The sequence below is a fragment of the Cephus cinctus genome, unplaced genomic scaffold (genome assembly GCF_000341935.2).
Source record: "Cephus cinctus unplaced genomic scaffold, Ccin1 Ccin1_scaffold0020, whole genome shotgun sequence".
In the NCBI taxonomy this organism is placed as follows: domain Eukaryota; kingdom Metazoa; phylum Arthropoda; class Insecta; order Hymenoptera; family Cephidae; genus Cephus; species Cephus cinctus.
This window is the reverse complement of record NW_014332768.1, coordinates 90,053-114,142: the sequence shown is the minus strand read 5'-3', so window position 1 is coordinate 114,142 and position 24,090 is coordinate 90,053. Positions and strand designations below refer to the sequence as shown.

The window sequence follows — 24,090 nt, the reverse complement described above, 5'->3', positions numbered from 1 at the left end:
GAAAGACGAAGGGGTACTACTTGTAAGACCTAAAATAAGTCATAGAATTTCTAGATTTTAATTTATTTCCATCATATTTTTACAACGATCCAGTTTACATGACTTTTGATACGCGTGAACACAAAATGCGGACCGTTTCATTTGGAAACACTCCCTAAATATCGAGCTCGCGTCATGATTGGAAAAAAAAAAACAATAGATTAGAATTAAAATCCTTTGCCGATAAACTCCAATCTATGTACAATAATAATTTTGGAAAAATCAGGCAAAGGATTCTCTTAATGGATTTACGACTTGCTAGAAAAAGACAGAATATCCATTCTTTCAGCTAATTTAAAAAACTAATATGATAAACGTTCAACTATTTTCGTAAATACTGCACATATCGATGTAGATTAATTTTATAAAACACAGAGTATTGGCTTGTCTTCTATCAAAACAAAATTGTGAAAAAGACTCAAAGTTCTTTTCTAAATCACAATTATACAAGTCCATCTAATTTCTTAATATTTCCAAACGTTTCAGCCATTTTCAAACATGATACTTCCGCGTGAAAAATGAATGGATATGAGCAAAGGATGTAATAACTTTACGTTAATTCCAAACGAAAGATCGGAATCTCGCCCCAGCAGTATCTCTATAATTTCGTGCATCAAATGGACCAAAATGGATACTTAAAAGTATTCAAAACTGTCTCATGAATTGAACTGCACTCAGAAAAAAATATGTGCAAGTATCTATCAGTTTCGCAAATTGTCATATTCGAATTAAAAAAAAAAAAATATTATTCAGCGAGTTCAATAGTCTCATGTAAATATGATCGATTGGAAACTTCCCGAGCGTAGTCAATATTTAAGTTAGGTGATCTCGTTTTAGAAACTCGCAGAAACTTGCAAAAGGACAGAAGGATTCAATAACTAATCAGTATTTGTGCTTGTGCCTGTGCTTCCTGGGAGATGGCGAAGGAGGACTATTCGCTCTGTGCTTAGAAGTCGAGGTTCTAGGAGGAGGTGGTGGTGATAGCGATGGGGATCTTGCACGTCGTTTCCTATCACCTCGTTCACTAACGGGTGATCGCCGATTCATTCTTGACGATGAAAATTGTGGCGATGGTGTTCGTCGGATGCGTGGCGGCGATGGAGTTACTGGTGCACGTTTCTTGTACGGCGAACGTGATCGAGGACGCTTGCTACGCGGTGACCTACTTCGAGATCTACGACGAAATATATAAAACCGTACAGTGATTGTTATCAAGTGATCAAGAAATATATTGTTAATGTAATGCTAATTTTAATTTACCTGTATCTACTGCTACTCTTCGATGGCGGGCTTGGTGAGTTTCGCCTCCGATCTCTGTGATGTCCTGGTGATTCCGGTGTTGTGCTGTGCTTCTTCTCTCTTCTTCGATCATCGTCACGATCATCGTTCTTCAGATCTTTTAAATCCCTTTCTGATTGCAGGGCGTACTGTGTGTGAAAATTGTCCTTAGATTAGTTTCTGTATTACTTTGAGCTTTGTTTTCTCACTTACCTTTCTGATAAGCTTTTTTCGATAATGCTCAACTTGACCTTGAATTGTCATTCCAGATTTTAGAGTCCTTCGACCACTCTCTAGTTCATCTTGATATTGCATTGTCTTCACTTCGATTTCACGTAGCCTGTTACGTCTCTCCTCATTGTAATCGCGACCACTAAAACAGAACATAAATTTACTTTATGTATCCCTAAGTTACACAAAAGAAAAGCTTTTAAAAAAGTCATTCCAGAAATTTAATCTCGCAATTGGACCATATTAAATAAATTGTTATATGTACCTGGAATCCATACTGGCATCCTGTGAATTGGAGTCATCATTTTGACCCAATTCTTCCCACTTGCTAGTAGTCATTGCCTGGGCCTCAACCTTTATAATAAATTGATAAATATAAATTAACATTGATCCAACGTCCAAGATAGGACTACACAATTATTTTTGAAAGACTAAGTTATATATTTAAAGAGAAAAGTTTTTTTAAGTATCTAACCTGATCAGGATCAACAGTTTCCCATCTTGAAGGTACAAAACCTGCAGGCATCGATGGCTTCTTGTCATCCTCCTTATTGAGCGTACCCATGTTATCATCGTCATCCATAGGTATCCCATCGATATCTTCATCCACTAATATATGAAAAAATGATGAATTAATAAAATTCCAAAGAAAGTTAAAATACTTAATCGAATTCTAATCGGTCTAACAATTGTTGACCTTACTTGGCACTCCATCGATATCATCATAATTAGTTGTCAGCTGCGGAGTTAAACCATGCTTCATAGCTCCTTTGAGAAGAGCTGCTCCATCCAATGGAACTCCATCTAAATCTTCACCAGCATCACCATCCACATCGGACAAGGGTGCTCCATCTATATCTTCATCATTCTCCGGCTCTGGTTCATCCATCTGAAATTATCAATGATTCTCATATGCATCGTCTACCAATATTACAAAGCAGAAGATATTCTTCTCACTCAGGTTTAAAAAGTGTATGGTAAACCATAATTAAATATACCATAACAAGGCCCAGGAATGCATTCTGTAGCTTAACGAGAAACTCTCTAGGATAAACAGCCCAGTCCTCCCAAGCTCGAAACATCCTCATCACACGAACCTTAAAGCCCTCAGCTTTAAGTCTGCTGTCAAATTGCTTATAAGCTTGATGGACTTCATTGAATATATCAAGTAACCTGGTCTCAAATCTGATTTAAAAGTGTTTAAAGAAATAATAAAATATCATAAAATTATTGTCCATCTGCATGGCTGCAATTATTCAACGGTTTAACAATAATTCACATACGCTTTCCGGTAGATGGTCGCATTGGTCACCTTGACTCCACAATTGTGCAAAATATCGGATATCAGGTAGAGCCGAGCAATTTTCTTGTTGGCCGGAGTTTGCAAAATGCCAAGGGACTCTGAAATACAATCGCAAATTTCTTCGGCTGCCTCCGCGTGTTCGATGCAAAAGACCATCGTTTCGGCAACTTTTATCCGTTCCGGAGAAATATTTCTTAAGAGATCTTCCAGACGATCTCTTTGACTATAATTTAAAAGATAGTCATGAATAACAAGGCATGTAATCTCGTAAATGCAATAAACAAACCGGACGTTCATAAATTTCTCTTTCCACAAGTGATGCATCGATACTGGTTTAGAATTAATTGAAAAAAACAAATATCCACTCAGTATGAATTACCTGTTTGATAAGCTACCCCTCCTAGGCTCCTGTCGTTCCTCCAATTCTATTAATTCATCAGGCATCCCCTGCGTCCACGGATTAATAGGCGGAGGCCTCCAAACACTTCCACCCTTAAACATCCTGAAATCCTCGATTCGCCATTCTTTCTGGCCATCCCCTTGCAGAATCGAATACAATTTCCATCGGTAGTAAGTGTGGGCAGGCGAGTAGTTCTCAAACAAGAATCTAAAACGGAGGACAAGATATTAAATCAGCGCATGAAGCCCAAACGTAAATAAGGTTAAGAAAAAAGAATCCAAAATTCTTACCTAAACATGGGATTGTTAAGCTCGCGGTTCATGATCATCGCCTCGAACATTGGGCCTTCGCGAATGACGAATTCCACCATTCTATGTATCAACATGACTAAGTTCCTATAACGCACAAGACGGATTAAGGACTGCCCGAGCATCCGGGGATTGGGATGTGCGCTAAAAACTCGAATTACGCTCCTGACGACAGTGTCGTAAGACCGCGACCACATACTTACAGACAAAGTCGGGCTAATCGTACTAAGACTAAATACCTTTCCGTCGGAATAACCACTTTGACAACGGCATTCTGCAAAATCTGTGAAGATGCCACGGAGCGATCACAGTTGATTACAGTGCAACAGAGATAGTTGACAGTCAGGTGTTTTGAGCCGGAGACCAATGCCAATATTTGCGCCCCGGGTGACACAGAGAGTACGGACGCCGATGAGCGAACACAACACAATTTGTAAAGGTGGATTAGATGCTGCCATTTATTTAACGCTTTTGTGGGGAGTCATTTTTTTTTCATTCATTCATTCATTTCCTTTCATTTCATTAGGATTTGTTATTCACGTTATCACGATAGTAGAGAAAAGTCATTTTGCGTGTCTTTCTTTTTCGTTACCGTTAATTTGTCCCTTTTTGATTTTTTTTTTTCTTTCAATTTCACTCAATAAATACAGTGTGTCACTTGAGGATGTTACCCAGAACTTACCCATTGTTTATGGAGTAAACACTGTTTTTATCAAGTCAGGGTCTTGCGGTGCAACTTTTGTCTTTCTTTTTTTTTTATTTAAAAATTCTTTTGGAAGGAACGTTGGATTTGCTCGGTCTTTGGTAACTTGATGTTTCATAGTAAAAATCAGTTTCTTGCACCCTTTGCTCCCTCCAATGATTTTAAACTGGATAAAACCTTTCTCTGATATATTTCTTAAACATTTATCCAAGCGTTATAGCGATACTGACAATCGAGCTAAACCAAAGTTTCTGTACTAACATTTTACTTGCACAGACTTGAATTTATTGGAATGAAAGAATTCGAAAAATATTCATATTTATCCCCAGTTAATGAGTTTACCGAAAACGATTCACAATATCAAAATAATAATCATCAACATGGACAGAAGTGTATTCAGGACTAAAAGAAAATAAATGTTCAAACACAAATGAGGGGGTGAGAAATAATAAGGGAGGAATCACAGTACTGAATTGATTGGCGATCGGTAGAAATATTTGAGAAAAATGCTCTGAGTACGTTCTAACAGAAGAGAATGGCTTTACCTTTTCAAAGTTTTCCTTCTCCTGGGGGTCCGCGCTCTGGAGGTTGCGGATACGTGGTATCTGAGATTATGTTTCAAAAACATGGTTACACGGTTCCGGTGGTGATTCCGATGGAATGTTCATGAAAATCATTATTCAGCATAAGAAACAGTTTAAAAGTACAATCCTTCGCGAACAAGTTAACCATATTTTGGTCATACTTAATAAAATCACCGGTACACATACTTGAGCACAAAAATTGAGTATTGGGGTTTTTGTAAGCTTTTGGAAATCTCATTTTCTAGACTAGATCTACATTTACATGAGCTAATTCAGCGATGGAATAATAAATACATTATTTACAAGAAGAACTTTTAAAAACTGAAGATCAAGGATAAATAAAAAAAATAATCTTTTAATAGATATAATCACATAAAATTACTAATCATCTAAAGTATTTTAAATTAATACAAAAACCCCAAATCTCACTTGACCTGATAAATCAATCAACCAGTCATCCCAGAAGCTCCGATGAGGATTTGAATACAAGTATCAGTCCCACATCGATGACTTTATATAATGACAGTCTAAGGAGGACAACCGGTTGTCTAAGTCATTTAAAAAATGACCATTGCGATAAAAAAATCGCGAATAAGTTAGTTACGTCAAGGGATGTTATCGTAAGTGTCAGTTGTAATAAAACGAATTCAATTAGAACTGTAATTGAGCGCTTTATTATACGTGCTCCTTTGGCTTTGATTAGGTGTACCTTGTGTCTGTCGCGGCGATGCGGCTGGGCATTAAATGGAAGACCTGAAGGAGGTGGTGGCTGCGTGATTTCCATCAGAGCCGGCGGAATGTAAATTGGATATGGCGGTATTGGCACGCTCTTTCCCCAACCGAGTTTCATTTCGTACTGCATTATGTCGCGACCTGATTAAACGAATTTATTAGTCATACAATTACTTTTGTTCACATTTTTGAAAGGATATTCACGGTAAATAAAGTGGGATGTACAGTTTAGGTAATGAATACATAAAGTTCACTCACCGTTAAGGTTCTTCAAAGCCCTTTCACCATCTTTCCGACTCATGAATGCCACAAAACCACAATTCCTTTGTCTAGCTTTTTCTTCGTCGCTACGGGGCCACATAATTTTTATACTCGCCAATGGTCCGAATTTGCCAAATATTTCCATCAATTGTTGTTCTGTTATCTGTTAAGTTTTTCAATATTTAAAATTATGTTCAACAATACATTTAGAAGCCACGATTTTGATAACAGGTTAAAAAAGACACATACCTTTGGATTCAAATTTCCCAGGTATAAATTTGTGGTATTAGGGTCACCATTGTCAAAGGACCCATCTATAAATATTGGAAATATTATGATTTGGTCGAAAATTGTTAAGGTACAGATACAAACCAAGAACGTGAATTCTGATATTTTTTCAAAAGTAATTTTAACATGTAATTCAAGCAACATTTCTGTTGTTGTCTAACATGGAAATTTATGGACTCCTTATGCATTGTGTATAAATATGTAAATGTAGGGACTGGGATATTACCCTCATAGATCAGAGATAGGAGGTGGGGATCGTCGATGAAATTACGCAGGTTAGCCTTTCGCGGGTCCGGATAAGAAGATAAACCACCTATCGAAATTGCTATTAGACTATGGGGCTCTAACTTATTTTGACTATGAACAAAGTACTGCTGCCCATTGCTTAAAGTATTATTGATAATAATTCATAACTTCTACTCGCACTGTTTTAAACTTTTTGTTGCACAAGCGACTTTCTTTTAGTTGGAATAGAACCAATTCACGAGTAAGTTACATATAATAAGAGAACCTGATGTATTTACCTTCAACACATTTCAGAGCAGCCATCATAGGATCTTCGGACTGTGTTGAAATGACAGTTTTAACAACCCCTTTGTATTTGTGCCTTTCTTCCCGCTCTTCTTGAATCATCTTCAATTCTTCTTTGAAGAGTTCCAGATTGCTCTTCTTCTTTTCACCTTCCTTCTTTTTCTTTCCCAGTCGATCAAGCTTCCGCTCGTTTGAACCAAGAAGCCTTGCATATTCCTGAGCTTGCTCAGCAGACGATCGACTATCCACAAGCTCAGAAATTTTGGACTGAGGCTTGTAAAGCTTCCCCTTTTCTCTTGTATCCTCCTCTACAAATTACAAAAATATTGGTTTTACAATGAGACAAAATATAATGTTCTTGGAAAGATATCAGTCTTTTTGAATTTAGCAAAACAGTAGAAATCAAAATGTCATTAAAATATATAAAAACTTGATAAGTTTTCTTACGTCTTTTGCCTGCATCATATGTTCCTGCTTTGACCCAGACTTTGCTTGTTGTTTTGTTCGGTGTTTCTTGAAATGTAGCAACAAACTCTTCAAAGGCCTGCAGATGAAAAAGACAAAATATAGACTTGAAATATCTCTATGAATAAAAATATATCAGTCAATTATAACTGTAAAATTGACTCATAACTATTAATTTATTAGAATACTGTTAGGTGATTCGTTAAAATAACAAATCCTAAAACTATTCACCTGAGCAGCAGCTTGTTCCTGTTCTTTCTTTCGTTGTTCCTCAAGTTCCTTCTTACTCAAAGGTCTCTTTCCCATTGTACCAATGGAAAATGCCTTCAGCTTTTGCTCAGCAATTTGCTAAATACCAATCAAACCGTTCAATTTTCCTAATTTGCTAACAGTATTTACAACAACATAATATTTTATCATTCTTAAAAGGTATGAGCAACATAGTACTGTACCTTCATAATGGCCTTATCCGCCATTTCTGCGATTATAAAACCTAACCTAAAATATTAAAGTTGAAGTAATAAATTTGATGAAACTCATGGGGAAGAAATAAAAAGTTTCTCTCATCTAACAAATTGGTTTAATATTTAAAAAAAAATGAATTGTACCGTCAAAAAGTGCACTGAATCTGCTCCCTTAAATATCACTTAATGAATCGCAACAGAAACGCGACGTTGATGGGAGACCGTAGATTGATATCATGCTTTAAAAATATTCACGAAAATTATGGAAACCTTCAGTAACTTGAGTTCTTCAACAATATTCATTTATAGAATAAAAAGCTCCACAAAGATTAGACATTTACGCGATCAAACGCCCATTGTACCGCAATCAACCGGAATTTAATGAGACTCGGGAGATGCGATATACTAGGGACATTTTAGATATTGAAATAACGCGCGGATAATCACATTGCCAACATAATATTTTTAAACCAAGGAAAAATATCGCTTATAATTCTTAATAACACAAATTTTGCACGTTTTGCTCAACATAATGGACTATCTAACATATTTTGCTAAGTTTATAATCATTTATTTATCAATTTAAAGGAGATTCATTTGAAACAGAGAAATATGACACAATATGTTCGATATGGATTGAATGAAAAAATCACCAGACCTTAAGTGCCGACACGTTTGCCTTTAAGAAATGTCGCAGATGCTTGTGTGAATTCGCATTATTAGGGTTGATGCAGACAATATGAAAATAAACATATAGGAGAATTGTTTGTGCTAGAAAAAAAATACAAAATATGGGGTACAATCTTTCCGGTACTATATTATTCGCGTTACCGTCTATCGGGCAAACAGATTCGCATTTTAGGGAATTTTTTCATTCAAAAATTGGTAATAACACAAATTCACCGCAATCCTCGAGCACAAAACATGGCCGCATGTTTTGTTTGCGCAGGAAGATGGTTATGCCGCAGAGCAATGTTTATCGTAATTACATGGCATAACTAAGAGAAAAAGCGTGCTGGCGTGAAAACCCGCGCATTATTAATTCCGCGAAAATGAACGCGACGAGCCTCTACGTGTCGACGTGTCGTCTCGTCCTGCAAGCCGACGCCGAGGATCCCAACTCCTGGACGGACTTATACAGGCTAGTTCCTTACCTTAGGCAAAGTTTGAGTTGCACCGTCTGTTCAAATTTATTAATTGAGCCTCACACACCAACCGAGACAAACTGCCAGCATCATGTATGCCGAGGATGTCGTGGTGGCCGTAAGAAACTCAAGCCTTCCTGTGGATGGTGTAAAGATTATGAAAAATATGTGGAGAACGTGCAACTTCGAATACTTCTTCAGTGTTATAAGAAGCTTTGCGAATATCTTACAAGTACTGCCATCTATCGCAGTCTGGTCGTCTCCGTAGCATCCAACTCTGCCAGCAATGGCACATCCACGAGTGGAGCAAACAGTCTCATGGAACTGGTTCAGGAAGGTGCTGGATTTAAGGATGAATTCAAGAGCAATGCTGGTCTCTCCAAATCTGCTTATTCTATTTTACCTTGTGTTTATACAAGTACTACCTCTACGCAGACCCAAGCCAATTCTGTACAGACTACCGAACCTACTCCACAAAATGTACCTGGTGGGTTCTGCCAAATAGCTTTTTGTTGTACTCACACAGATTTAGTATCTTCTAATCTATTTCTTGAACGGGAACTACTTTCATTTTCCATCTGGCAATGCTCATTTCAATAGTATTACTAGTTGCATCTAGTGAATAACAGCTGGAGTGCTTACAATCTGTTTATTGATATCACAGACAAAGCATTAAAGAATTTATTGTCTGTGACACAGTATGAACCTACAGAAAGTGTTTTAGTCTCTTATAATTCTATAAAAATATCCATATGAATATTTTATAATCAAACTAAATTTCTTACACAGAGTCTCCAGCAATCAGAACAGTTTCAAATGGCTCCTCTATATACTCAGTGATGTATGCTGGTTCTGGTAATAAAATTACTATAAAACGCAAAGCTGCAGCCACAACAGCAGAGGATACCGAGATGACACATCAAGAGGCAGATGGAACATCACAGAGCTCTGTAGGAGGGGTAAAATGCATTCCACCTTCCCACCTTACATATGGGACTCCCTCTCAGAAAAAGTCTTCGAAGGGCAGCAAAGTAATTTCAATCGATATACAGTTTGCCTTATGCCTTATAAGATAGTGAAACTTTCAAGTAATACTTCTACTGGAATTGAATCGTATACAATGTTGCACGAAATGTCTGAATAACCATTACTTATAAGGTATAAAATTACAGAAGCAAATAACTATGTACTTACAATATTCACCGTTCATATCGTTTGCACTAACCAGTCAAAAAAAATTCAAATTAACCATTTGCAACTTCTTCGGCCCCATACCAATCATTAACACGAAAGTTTTTCAAAAAGTTAATAATAATGTCAATACCATACTCATCAATGTAAAACACATCTCAATATTTTTGTACTACTTCAAACTTTCGTGTTAGCTTATTATTGCTGAGTTCTACACTTTGAGCATGCATATCAATACACGAATTCTAAACTGCATTTCTCTATCTACTAGTCCTCGGGCAGCTTTAAGAAACCCCGATCTAGTTCCACCAGGAGTAAAAGAAAAGGATGCAGATGTGGGAATGCAACTGCAATACCTGGAAAGTTAACTTGCTGCGGGCAACGATGTCCTTGCTACGTTGAAAGTAAACCTTGTATTGAATGCCGATGTAGAGGATGTAGGAATCCCCACACAGCGGATGGATTGAAGGTATTTACTTATTTATTTATACTCAATTCAAACCTGTTAAGTGATTCTTCAATTACACCGTACATTGGGCCCAGATAACTGATTAGTTATACTATAATGTCTCTGTTTGAATATTTTATAGATTCGACCTCACATACCAGAATTGCACAACTTGCAATTACAGCTCTCTACGCCATTAGATTGCGACTCGTTAACTTCAGATCCTCTGACCTCGGTCCAACAGTGTCTTTCTACGTCGCCAACGACGATTCAAGTTCTCAATGTATATTCAACACCCAGGCTGGATATTGACAACGTTCCCCAAAACCTACCCGCAGCACTTCTCGTTGGAGAAGATGCTATGGTAAGCACAGAGAGCGAAGCCGAGGACAGTGACGTTCAGATTGACGTGTGACGACGTATTTGAGGACGCCAGAAGGCGTCGCCCATTTATTCAGACCCATCAATAACAACTTCATCTTTTTTACCGCAATATAAATCCAACCAGTTAAACGTGATAAAGTGAAACGTGTTTTTTTTAAAGAGGAAATAGTATAATAACCAAGTTATAAGAGATAATACCGATATATTAAACATTTATTGACCAGTGTAAGAAACAGTAATAGAAATGAAGAAGAGATGAAGATGGAGTACATTAAATAATAGTGTTTGATCATAATGATGGTCTGAATTCAAGTAATATAAATGTAATCTGATGACGGAGTGTAGTAAAAGAAAGAGATGACAAACAATTTGCTAAATATCAGTGATGTCTGTGAACAAGTTAGTAACCAGTGTCGAATTTTAAGGCTAGAGTGTAGTGAAGAGAGAATATACTGATGATCTGTCAGTCATCTTTAGAAAATATACAGAGACTTATTTCAAGTAACGTGATTCTTAAGAATGTAAATGAGATAAGGTGACTTAGTTAGTGGGACGATAAGCAATTTGCAGGGAATGTAAGGCATGTTTTGGACCATCGATTTACCTATTGGTGTTTAAGCTTAATGACAGGTTAGTCTGATTACAAATTAATTTTATCCTTCGGAGTCTCCCAAGGTTTAAAGTTTAACTGTAGTCGGAATAACTATTCAGCCCCAAGGGTCATAGATAGGAAAATAAAAATAGAATGAATCAAAGTAAATCAAGGCAAATTGAAATCCATAGTGCTATACTGCCAAACATAACGAGACGCGAATTGAATCAGTTTAACGTAATAGGATAATATATAATAGCTAAGCAAATTAAAGGCAAATATTGAGAAATGTAGTCAAAAGTGGGAACGATTATGTTAACTGTATTTACAGTTGATATTTCTAAACACTGACTTGTCTAGATTAATACATTTTTTCTCTGTCCAGACTCTCAACTGTACGATATATTATTTTTCTTCATTCTTCTTTCATCATTAAAAATCATCGAGATACAGTATTGAAAATTACAAACAATCTTTAAGAAGATTGCCAAAAATTACAATTCTAACAAGGAAGGTCGTGTCAACTTTGTCATATTTTCCGCACATCTAGAAATTCTAAGTAAACAAACAGTATGAATCATGAATTATAATAATTATAAGTTTTTCATATTCATGACAAAGCCATTAATGGATTCTAAGACGATCGATGATACTCAATCATAATATATAAACTGATCATTCAATAGTATCATGAGAAGATGCATGTTTTAAAATCTAAAGCAACAATTAATCATTGAAATACGTTACGCGTGTTCTCGGATAAATTCACGAATTTCGTACGATACCAATTTATAAATGTTATGCACGTACAAGTAATCTGTCATTGTGGTAGTTGATGCATTCGAAAGTACAATTTTTTTATGATAAAAAAAAAAAGAAATCACATTAATGTAAACTTGTAAATACTTCATGTTACAATAATAAGACGCCCTTGTGTCGTGTCAAAATCGCGTGGATCTTCGATCTGCACGAAATGAACAAAGAGAATCCGATTTGAAACGTGGCATTATATTATGTTTTAAAATAAGTAGCGTTCATTTCGAAAGCACTAATGCTTTTAGATAAATCTCTACCGATCTATAGATCAATGTTTTCTCAATGAAACGCCACTTCTCGATCACACAGCTATTGCCGATTATTCCGCGTTTATATATTATAAAGCGTAGTATATATACATTGGTTATATAGAGTGCGACGTAATTTCATAAGAAATTCGAATCCATTCTCTACCTAATGTTTAGGTAAATCATATTTGTAAATATAGCGCACTATGCGCATACTTCATAATCATTGTATAAAAAAAAAATACTACCTTATATCAAAGACTTGTAGATTATATATTTCTAGACTAGACCACATTCGTTGAGACTTTGAGAGCGGGAGGCGGAATTTTGAAAAGTGTAAATAAAAAAACTGTTCTTTGCGACGGAAAAGAAAATACAGAAAGAAAAGGTACATGTAACGTTAAGAGAGCGAAGTGTAGTGTTCCGTTTATTTAATGAGGGCGGGGAGGTTGGAGAATGAAGCACGTTAATAAATAATGATTAATCACTCTCAAACACTAGTACAAAATTACTAACAATTGGTGTGTAGCGAATTTTAGGATTACAGAAGAACGAAGTTCGCGTGGGACGTATCGAAGTTAATGTATTTTTGTTTTCACATCCTCATTACCGGACGAGCTAACGGTAAAGAATAGTTACGTTTATTGCCATGTATTGCGTATGCGATTATGAAAATTATTAATTATTGAAATTCAACATTCTCAGGCAAACTTTAATGAATGAAAACGTAATTACGAGGATCGTACTTTTTTTTTAACACGGTAGAATTCCAAAATAAATTATAATTTTGCAATGCTTGCTTCAATTTGGAATTTGAAATACATTTTTTTTTAACTCTTGATTGTACGCCGCACTAACGCGTCATAGTCTCATTTGAATTCAATAAAGTGTGAAGGAGAATATAGCCATTTCGTTTTTGTATTTATCTAAAAAAAAGTGACATCTCTTCAGCGTAATGCACGTCATGCGGATTATTAATTTATAAAGCCTATCTGTGGTAGTAGCAAGTAGACGCTCTATCCGAATGATCGATGAGACATATTAGAAATATTATGTAAAATGTATGCCGATCGTTATTTTAAATACGGCCAACAGAGGAAACGAAAATAAATTATTTAACAGTTACGTAGTTTCAATGAAACGCTAAAAAGTATCGGCTTGATTTGAGTAATATGTCTCGTTGGAGTCGGAAGCTTAAAACGTGGCACTACTGTTTCGAGAAAGAAAGAAAAAAAAAAAGAAATACAGTTATTCGTTATGTCGCACTTGTAACTTACCTTTTAAGAATTAAGCGCATTCTACATAATGTCGTAATATATATAGAGAAATAACGAAATAAAATTATTTTACATACCACGCATGTCTGATATATTTGAATTCGATAGATACTTAATATTCGATTGATTTGGAAAGTCAAAAATTATGTGTTACGTTATCACTCCTATACGCAAGAAGAGGAATTCCGTTTTTGACGTGTATTCACGGAAGAAAAAACATTAACATATTCCCATCGATAAGGTTACGTGGAATGAAAAGATCTCAGCAGCTCATAGAATAATAAAATGTTATATTCAAATTAATTTCATTCGCAGTTTTATTATCACCTAAACGATCAGTCATTTAATAAAAATGGTACAATTTTCTTCGAGTCAAGTTTCATTTCGATCAGTTCAGTGATATAGGTACGATCGTTTAAATTGGACGAGTCGTTAGGAATTAATACGAACGCGATATATGAAGATAGACATCGTCAGTATTACGTATTGCGTATGGGGCGTTTCACGTGTGACTAAAGTCTTATTGAAAAGCATCTATTCAGTTTTACTATAGCTCGTGCAAGTTTTTCCTTAAATCTGATAATGCGCAGACGCCCTTTACATATGGAGGAAGTGACGTAGCGAACATATGTATACATATTTTTTAGCAGCATTAATACTGCTTCCGCTACGCTTCGTCTTGGAAAGACGGAAAGCGTTCTAATCAAAATCTCCCTCAGAAGAGATTTTTAATTAAAAAAAAGATTACACCGTTATTTGTTTCCTGAGTTACACAACAAAAAAACCAATCTTTGATACCTCTAACAATAAATTTTCTAATCTGGTCGTACGGAATTTGGAAATTGAAACGATTATTTTTGAAAATCCAAATATTCGCGTTGCAAAATATCCACGAGGAATTACAATTGAATATAGTTGATGTACTGTATAGGGAAAAATTGAGATTGTATCGTAAAAAATTATTAACGTGACGAAGTACAGTTGTCGTCTTATTCCGGTTTGCGCATGCGTCTTTGTTTTTCAATGAAAATTCATTGCTTCTTTCTCATGTTTTTCAGTCCAAGTTATACAGTTAAACCTAGACACAATTATTGCTATGATTAGAATTTCCGGGCATGCTTGTCACGTGATAATCCACGAGTTAATGTTAAGATTAATACAAGCACGTTTTTTATAATTCGGCTAAATTATTTATCTTCGATCAAACTACGAAGACACTTGTCTTAAAGCTTTTCTGCTTTAATGGGACTAATGGATGAAACTTTCCTGATGACTAATATTTTATGTATCGTTAAATAGCAGACCGTTTTAACATAACAACAATGCAATTGATGACAAACCAAAAAAAAAGAAATCTTATTTAAAATTACTTATGACCAAGCGCTCTTGTCTTAGCTGATTTTGTAATGACAGTCACAACGGACAAAATCGAAGAAAGAAAACAGTAAAAGATCATCAAAGAGAAGACAAAGATATATCCATTCAATGAGCGCTCAAGTAAAAGTCTAAAAGCCTTGTCAATAGACATTTGTGGTAAGAAAAAAAAAAATGATATATTAAAGTGAGTCACTCGATTTCACTATAGACTTCACTAAACAAGAGTGGAAGCCACGTGAAATTCTTAATCGGTCATAATAAATCCTACTATCATCGTTAAAGAGGGTCATTTCCGAAATGAAATATTCGCGAAGCGCATACAAGTATGTCCTCGATGGAGAAATCACCACGTACTCTGGGCGTTCTTAAACCGATCAGAATAATTTATAAGTGGTCGGATAACGCGTCGGTAAGCTCCTATTCAAGTGACGTGCCAAATGATCCCAACCCAAAGTTCTTGCCACTTCGATGCACTTCTCGTCGATCTCCTTCAGCGGTTTCTCTTCGTAATAACGAGCCAGAAGTTTCATGTAACGTCCATGATGTCCATTAATGTACGAATGCCACAACGAGAGTACAATTACCTGAATAAATAAAATAATTTCTTAGTCATCGACGTACAATTGAACCCAACAATAAAATGTCTAATAAATATTTTTAAATGATCGTATCTCAGTTAAAAATCATTAATTTACCTTATTGTCTGTCACTTCGACAAACTTCTGAACGTCTCTCCAGGCGGAAGTGACGCCTTCGAGTAAATGCTGATTCGATCCATCGCCATCGCCCTTCTGACGTGCACTAAGATATAGTCTAGCCAAAGCGCAGCCTTTCTTCACGAGGGCATCGATTAAAGCATTCTTCTGCTTTTCCATAGTTGATTTTATTTTGGCCGCATCGGAACGCTGATCGTTTTTCAAGCCATAATACGCCAGTAGTTTCTCTTGATCGACTTCAGCAATTACAATGTCGGCCACTATCGTGATCTGTTTCGACTGCTCTAGGACAGTCTCGGTGAAATCATCGTGAGGTACATGGCGACGTGCTTCGGCCGAGTCCAAAGATGTCAGCATTGAAGTGTACAAGGGCAAATGATCTGGATACGCAGTCTTCAGTTCTTCGTACAACTTGGAAGCGTGCTCACCCGGTTCTATTCATTGTAATGTCCAGAATTAATGCTCAAAGTTATTGGATTACTATTTTAAATGATCATGAATCTTTTTTGTAATTAGGAAATATCATTTTAAAAATTATTATAAAGAAACATGGCTATTCGATCTATGAATGATATTTCGGTATATTCATGATCGAAGAGATTCTTCAAAATCTGGCTCATAAGGATATTCATCAATTTTGGGGTATAATACTCATTCTGCAAATTTGACATTGACACACGTCAAATGCACACTCCAGGCTACTGACAAATATATTAAACATCATTGAATGGTTTTAAACTGTCTTTTATAATTCATAATAAACAGATTAACCAAATAAAAATAATTAAATTAATCAGGGTAAACTCCAGTACGCCTAACGAACATATAATATTGCAGAATGGCAAGCACAGAGTTAATCAATGGGATTAACCAGCTGGTTGTTAAGGTACATATTGTTAAATCAAACTAATGCCATCGAAACAGAAGTTTACATGAATACAATAAAAACATTGATATTCACAGCAACAAATAATTGCGAAAATTAACTTACTTCTTGATGGAGCTATATAGCGGATCAAATCCAACAAAAAAATTCATTTGATATAAGCATAAGAATTTCATAGCCAGAACCAATATTTCTTAAAGGTTATATTTCTTCGGATGCATATAACAAATTTGAGAAATATTGGAAATGTCTATTTGCAAAATTAGCAAAGCGTCAAGTAATAAATATCAACTTATCAGTACTCACCCATTTTAGCTAACCAGCTGCATTTTAGGTCTCTCAGAGCCTCATTGTATTCATCCCATTTCGTCATTTTTTCCTTCTCCGCCTTGCTTGACTGATTGTTACTTTTTTTAGCTGCCTCCGAAAGAATATATTTGAATTGACGACAATCGACTTTCTTTCCTATGTCATCCTTACTAAACGTTATTGTCCCTTGCAGGTAAGTTCCCAGCGTAGCGCCCTTTGAGAATCTTTGAAGCAAAATAAATAAAGTTTTAATTAAATGATTATTCTTGAAAATGTCTTGTTACGGCAAAATCATAAAGCCTGTTATCTGCTTACTAAAGCAATGCAGGATGAATTTTTTAAAATACCGATTCTTAAACATTAGCTTACTTTTAAAAACAGAAGAAAATAGTCTTAGCGTTTGTCAAGGTTTAAGTAACGATTTTAATTAGGCAAGATCCAATGTTTGCATTTTAATCACCCTGTAGAGATAGTCTGGTACTTTACCGATAACCAGCATGCGTTATTTGTCAATTTTACGGTTTTTAACAAAACTGCACTACCGAAAATGCACGCATAGTAATGAAAGCTAAAGCATTTTTTGGCATCTAATAAAAAAACGCACGTAAAAAAATTAATGACAATTAAAAGACACACATTCTGTTTTTCGTTTTAATGTTCTTTTAAAAAAAAACTTCCTTCTAAAAAGAAGATAGCAAGTATTTTTCTGATACAAAATTTGATCAGTGCACCCGTCCAAATTGGACACTAATCCGAAGCCACATTCGTTATGTAATTTATTTTATTTGTTTACTGGAATTATTTAAATGTCTTTTTTTTAATATTTCCAAAAATTCAGATTAAGTATCCTAGCCCCATGTAACTCATAATTTGTATTAATATTGTAATGTATTTTCTATTATCTATTAATAGCCTTACAAAATTATTCGAAATATCGAATATTCACTTAAAAAATTCAAAGCAAAAGGAATATCGAGAATACTACTGCGAAAATAAACGAAGAATAAGTATGGACTCACTTGTTCTCGGTACTGTCACGCAAGATAAAAGAAGAAAATAATTATATCAATATCAACACACTACATCCGACTTAATCAATCGATAAAATAAAAACGATTTTAATTATGTTATCTAAATAAATAACTTACTTGCTCTCGTTGGACATTGGTGTAATGTAGAGTGGAATGACACTGCCAGGTGGCATTGAGGCAGTAACCATTTTCTTTCCACCGACAAGGGCTTGCGATTGACTGGCATAAACTTCCAAAGTAATTGGTGAGCTAAGTTTTTGGTTGAGAAGTAAAGCCATCTCGGTTAACTTCTCGAGCAAATCCTTTTTCTCATGTCGGACCTGCATCTTCAAAGTATAATCTCCCTTATCCAACTTGGGAACGGTATACTGAAAAATCATTAAAAAATTTAATATTCAACACAGGCTTATAAATCATTCATACTGAATAATGATTGCAATTTATAAATTATAATATTCGAAATAATATCGAACCTAGAGACGAAAAAAAACTTACTTTAGAAGGATATGCATCCCCGCAATAAACAAGCTGCTTGTTACAGTCGTAAATCATCCACATTTGACTCTCGTATTCACTTTCGTAAAGCAAATCACTAAGCAGAGCAGCATTAGGCGTCACTTCCGTGCTCTTTGCTATGTGGAATGTGTAGGTCAATTGCAGTTCATAAATCTGACGAGCCGGTGGGATAACGTCGCGAGCACGTAAGGGCGAAATTTTTGAATCTGTTGGTCTACGGAAAAATAAGAGTCTCTGCATTACAATGATGAACTCGTCGAGCAAGTAAAAAGAGATTGAAACATCGCCAACGGAAATAAGTAATAATCAAATGTATATTTTGACTATATACTCGTTTCTTACCTTAAAACCTGAACGGATGATTTTAAGGATACATTCAGAACGACTTCTTCGTTTCTAAGAGAACTTCGTAATTCAAGGCGATTTATACCATCTCCGGATTGCATTGTCAGATTTCCGTTGACTAAATGAATTCCATGAAACTCTATACAATAATCTATTAGCATATCACCCAAATTGGCCCAATACTTAGCAATCACCACCTCCAGTATTAATCCACCCTGTAATATATCAACAGTGAGACTTTTTTAAACTAGCACGCAGAATTTTTCACTTTATAAAATTAGATGAGTCGTGTTTTACTACTGATGAATGTCTTACTAATTACCTGAACGGCAAATCCTTGAACAGTCTCCGACTGAGACGTTACATTAACCATTTTGTTAACTTCGAGCGTTTTGCAAGCCATTCGAGGCTTCAGTTGAATTGTGTGAATAACAAATCTACCGTTCTTATCCTTTTCAGTGCTTTTTATCCTTAAAACTGAAAATAATTAGGATGCGATAATACCGTATAGTAACTACGCTCTGATTTAGATATTTCTAAGAATTCTTATTTTAATTACCAGCCCATGTTGCGTCATCGGGAACGAGTATAAAATGCCGTTGAATAGTATTTGGTTTGAAAGGGACGTTCGAGAACGATAAATCTGGGAGTACCGAAGTCTTTGGCACAAGTGATGGTTGTACTGCGGTTATTGGAATTCGAAATACAGGACCTTTCTCAATACTTGTTACGTCATAGGCACGGATGCTATAACAAACAATAAATACCATACGTATTAAATGATACAAAGATATATAGACGTGGAAAACACGATGACGGAACGTTCACGTTTAAAACGGATGGTATTATACAATAATAATAATTAATAAATTCCTTACCAAGTCGTATGAACACCTTCTGGCAAATTAGCAGCTTCTATTCTAACAGCAAAAGCTCGTGGCATATGCATTAGGTCCAAATGGGTAGGAAATTGTACCCAGGTCTGATCACAGACCAATGACAGCCTTAGATTAAAATCAATCTTTCTCGAAGGATCTATAGACACACAAAAAATTATATGATAGATTGATCAATTATAATTTTTACAAAGAAAAAGTGTCTATGCATTACCTGTATTATCGCTATCAAGAAAAACTGGTTCTACCGTGATGGCATAATCCTTTGACCGATCGATGACGCCATTGCGAATATGTATTCCCTTGGAATTATTGAGGCCACAATTAATTGAGAATCTAACGTCTCTTTCCGGAGATCCTGCAAATGTAATCAAATTCTCGAATGCTCGTTCAACGTGCAGGAGTCCAGCACCTTGTGCAAAAGGATCTAAGCCATCTACAAAATGCGCAGTGTTCTCGAGCGCCCTCTTTATACTGTACGGAGAATATGCAATTCCTTTTGCAAGGAGCCCTGATATGAGAACAGCTGAAAGACAATAAAAACGTTAGTTGAGAGTATTGGTGCTAATCAACACCTGTTATCATATAGATAAGAAATATATAATAGAATTGATAAGAGTATACTTGATAAAAAAAATTATGTATCTTAATTAAACAATTATTACACACCTACTGCTCCAGTAACATGAGGACTGGCCATACTGGTTCCATTCATCAGTTGACACTTTCTCAACGTAAAGTTCGGTACGCTAGTGATAGCTCCACCAGGTGCACAAACAGTTATCCCAAATCCTCCATCGATCGTAGGTCCCCGCGATGACCAGGTGAATGGCATTCCTGGCATTTTTTCCCGGAGAGAATATTCAGCTACCATCATATCCGGAGATACGTATGCACCAACTCCAATGACACTGCTTGAGCTAATATCCGGTGGAGTTCCTGATTTTAGTTTTAATAGTTTATCAGTAAATCGTCAAGTATTCAGAACTGTGGTTACTACAATTGGCATGGTTAGTTCTGTGAAATAATTATTTACCAATTGTGCACAAGGCTGGTCCTAAATTACCAGCTGATGCTACCCAACACACTCCATACTTGTCAATGACCTCATTCATGAGGTCTCCTATTCTACCAGCGTTTGACCAATGAGCATGCTCTCCATAACTCATATTGATCACGTGAATTTTCTCTTTCCGTTGCATGACCCGAATGATTGCTCTCACAAGGGCAGTACCAGTTTCCATTGTACCGATACGACCGTCACCGACAGTCAAAGAAATTATTTGAGCACCGGGCGCCACTCCATTTAATTCTGGATTTTCAGGGAAATAAGCTGCTGCTATAGAGGCTACGTGTGTTCCATGACTTGCTGTAATGGAAGGTTATTATATTTTTTATCTCCTGACTGTTATAATGATGGTATTTAGTGTGAATAATGTGAATAATAAATTACTGTTATAATGTGGTATTAGATGTTAGACACGGTTGGATTTTTAGAGAACAGTAATGGAGAAAATAATGACACTTACAGCACATACTGACGATTTCTAACGTGTTTCCATCATCGTGAACGTTGATCGTGATATTTAATTGATCATCCTGAGTCAAAGAAGCGAATTCTCTGGTTATGGAATATTCGCCAAGAAAAACACCAGATTCGAGATTACCTTCCTCCGATGTATCTATGCAAGCTCTTTTAGGAAAACAGTTATTTGATAATGAGATATATTTTTTATATAAAATCTTCTTATCTTTTTTATTTTTATTTCTCTGTTACCTCCATATTTCACCATCGTGAAAAACGACGCAGTCATATGTCGGTCCTACATCTTGATATTTTTTTTCTGCATTCGCCAAAACTTCTACTCTTGCTTCCAATTCCTCTTTATCCAATTTCTCTTCTGCAGTAGAAGGCTGTGGAATTTTTGTTTCAAATTCCTGTTGGAAAGTTATAAGAGAAAATTGTAGTGCTACTTAAAATGATAAACTAAAATATAATATACTCATTGACATTTGTATAATATGGAAATATTTAGATTATTTTCGATCACAGTCTCTGATAATTTTTACACCGCGTATAAATCAGATATATTTTGTCAACGTTTTCTTTTTATCGCGAATCACTGTGATTACATAAATGCAATACATGAATGATACCAAAAGTTTATTTTGAGAAAATAAAAGAAATTTTTCATGAATGTCATTATATACCTTAAGGTAATATTGAAAGAAAGTCGCGATTATTTTTAAACCTTTCTCTATGAGGCAGAGAATCGCCTTTCATTCCAGTGCATGTGTTATGCAACTGATAGACACACGTCCTTTAATTAACTGCCAAAAACAAATATAGCTAAAGGTGTGTGAACCCCAGCATAGATAGCATTGTGAAACTTCGGCCTGATCCAATTGCATGGTTTAAGGAACGCTTAAGAATACTATCTTTAAACTGAGCCATCAAAATGTCTGACTACTTCATTTGAACAATCGATGAATCAGGTATACGTATATACATATCAATGTATTCACATGAGTGACTACAATTTAAATTAATTTCATTAATAGAACCGTCACAGTGGAGTTTTTAGGGAAAAAATCAATATTAACTTTTTTTAAACTCACTTTTACATTTGATGTTACACTTGAAAATGTTTGAGTAGTTACCTGTAATTGACGGGTAGCTTCAGCCAGATTAGTTTTGTGTCCATCATCCCAGAAACGTTTCTTTCTCTCAGCTTCAACTCTCTCCCGCAACTTTCCAGGATACAATGTAAAGGCATTTTTAACACCAATGTGGTAATCCCCACTAGGATTGACCCAACTGGTAGGAATCTGTAATAAGACTATTTATAACATCCTGTATTCCAGAATCATAGTAACCAAATTAAAAGTAATGAATTTAATTAGCCTTCTTTTTAAAATTTTACACAATTATTTAGTTAAGTCACATTACTACTACAATGATCCAAAATAACTGGTACTTCCAATCCCAATAAAGGTATTCTTATTAAAGTAAAGTATCATTTCTTACACTTATAATAATTATAAAACTTATGACTAAGCAAAAAAACAGTTTCATTGGCTATAAAGTTTACCTTTAATTTACGCCCTGTGAGACCAACAATGATTTCATTCTCAGCTTGAACAACCTTGCTGACATCAACATCACCAGCACCACTGCAGTCATACCGTTCAATAACCTTTGGCTTGCCGTCTGTTGTTATCTGAAAATTTCCAAGTCCAAATCATTAGAAATTGTAAAAGACCTGTATATATAACAATAAACAAATAATCTGTTTTCATGACGTAAATTAAATTTCAATTATGAAGTTGCAGCTATCCATGTGTCTTATGATCTTACAGTTATTAAAAAAATATTTGCAGTTCCTAATCATAATAAGAAACAGACAGAAGCATGTTTTTAATATAAGAAAGTGATACAGATCAACAAGAAATAAAAACGAACGATAATATAAGTCATATATGAAATTGTATATTCAAGATGACTAGTGCATTTTCGTATAAGAAAACGGAAAATTGCGTCATCAATGCTCTGGAAAATAGAAAAGCAGTAAACTCAGAGAATGAAAGGAGCAGATATATGAAAACAATTTTAAAATGATCAATAAAATAATAAAATACAATAAAAAAGTAAATATTAAAATATTACTAACAATTTTCATAAAGAAAATATAAAGAAACATTTTAAACAAAGAAATAGACTAAATATCTTACAAATATTTAAGGATACTCGAGGCGTGTCTGAGATGGAATATTTTTTCTTACCTGCATACCAGGAGCACCAGGATCAACACCAGAGTCAAATATTGCAATGACCACATTCCTGCCATCATATTCTGGATATTTTGTGATAAACTGAGTGACACCTGTCTCTTTTTTTGGCAAAAGGCCCCAAACAGGAAAATTGCAATCGATGACGTCCGCCATGTTTCGAATCTGCCACTGCCACCACGACTGGGAAAAAAGGCACTCGAAATGTTTCCTTTGTATCATCCCATCATATTCTGGATATTTTGTGATAAACTGAGTGACACCTGTCTCTTTTTTTGGCAAAAGGCCCCAAACAGGAAAATTGCAATCGATGACGTCCGCCATGTTTCGAATCTGCCACTGCCACCACGACTGGGAAAAAAGGCACTCGAAATATATATATATATATATATATATATATATATATATATATACACATATTGCCTCTTAGTTGGACGCATGCGCCTAATTTACATAAAAATAGTTAAGCCACAAACGGTACCATCTGAAACACAGAAAACCACCTTATCGACAGCTATATCAATAACTTAACTTTAA

The 24,090-nt window shown here is 35.4% G+C and overlaps 3 protein-coding genes across 9 annotated transcripts; 1 reads left to right on the top strand and 2 right to left on the bottom strand.

Annotated features, from left to right (window-relative positions):
• Positions 1 to 44: 44 nt before the first annotated feature.
• Positions 45 to 8,864, bottom strand: LOC107265785 (U2 snRNP-associated SURP motif-containing protein). Of its 2 annotated transcripts, none has more exons than XM_015735585.2 (20): positions 7,732 to 7,993; positions 7,576 to 7,621; positions 7,355 to 7,471; positions 7,106 to 7,202; positions 6,652 to 6,966; positions 6,089 to 6,153; positions 5,837 to 6,002; positions 5,556 to 5,719; positions 4,808 to 4,867; positions 3,799 to 3,842; positions 3,542 to 3,646; positions 3,231 to 3,458; positions 2,832 to 3,074; positions 2,547 to 2,733; positions 2,251 to 2,437; positions 2,024 to 2,157; positions 1,814 to 1,902; positions 1,531 to 1,690; positions 1,300 to 1,466; positions 45 to 1,213 (listed from the first exon to the last, which is right to left on the bottom strand). In XM_015735585.2, exons 2-20 carry the CDS (start codon positions 7,597 to 7,599, stop codon positions 922 to 924), a joined length of 2,844 nt encoding a protein of 947 aa, XP_015591071.1. In that variant the 5' UTR covers positions 7,600 to 7,621; positions 7,732 to 7,993; the 3' UTR covers positions 45 to 921. The 2 variants fall into 2 exon arrangements, with proteins under 2 accessions (XP_015591071.1, XP_015591081.1); XM_015735595.2 differs by lacking the exon at positions 7,732 to 7,993 and adding an exon at positions 8,742 to 8,864 and having other exon boundaries at positions 922 to 1,213.
• On the top strand, positions 8,134 to 12,345 carry LOC107265794 (E3 ubiquitin-protein ligase MSL2). Of its 2 annotated transcripts, none has more exons than XM_015735619.2 (4): positions 8,134 to 9,219; positions 9,522 to 9,691; positions 10,195 to 10,392; positions 10,514 to 12,345. In XM_015735619.2, the coding sequence occupies exons 1-4, from the start codon at positions 8,640 to 8,642 to the stop codon at positions 10,784 to 10,786; spliced, it is 1,221 nt and encodes a 406-aa protein (XP_015591105.1). In that variant the 5' UTR covers positions 8,134 to 8,639; the 3' UTR covers positions 10,787 to 12,345. The 2 variants fall into 2 exon arrangements, with proteins under 2 accessions (XP_015591105.1, XP_015591095.1); XM_015735609.2 differs by having other exon boundaries at positions 9,522 to 9,763.
• A 1,613-nt stretch (positions 12,346 to 13,958) lies between these two features.
• On the bottom strand, positions 13,959 to 23,910 carry LOC107265771 (tripeptidyl-peptidase 2). Of its 5 annotated transcripts, XM_025083644.1 has the most exons (20): positions 23,795 to 23,910; positions 23,548 to 23,626; positions 22,857 to 22,985; positions 22,426 to 22,593; positions 21,542 to 21,702; positions 21,294 to 21,457; positions 20,801 to 21,133; positions 20,434 to 20,703; positions 19,979 to 20,290; positions 19,747 to 19,903; positions 19,428 to 19,615; positions 19,191 to 19,345; positions 18,866 to 19,083; positions 18,503 to 18,737; positions 18,125 to 18,375; positions 17,996 to 18,007; positions 16,974 to 17,200; positions 16,773 to 16,784; positions 15,761 to 16,215; positions 13,959 to 15,649 (listed from the first exon to the last, which is right to left on the bottom strand). In XM_025083644.1, exons 1-20 carry the CDS (start codon positions 23,875 to 23,877, stop codon positions 15,440 to 15,442), a joined length of 3,819 nt encoding a protein of 1,272 aa, XP_024939412.1. In that variant the 5' UTR covers positions 23,878 to 23,910; the 3' UTR covers positions 13,959 to 15,439. The 5 variants fall into 5 exon arrangements, with proteins under 5 accessions (XP_024939412.1, XP_024939410.1, XP_015591042.1 ...); XM_025083642.1 differs by lacking the exon at positions 23,795 to 23,910 and having other exon boundaries at positions 23,548 to 23,752; XM_015735556.2 differs by lacking the exons at positions 16,773 to 16,784; positions 23,795 to 23,910 and having other exon boundaries at positions 23,548 to 23,751.
• Between the last annotated feature and the right edge of the window lie 180 nt (positions 23,911 to 24,090).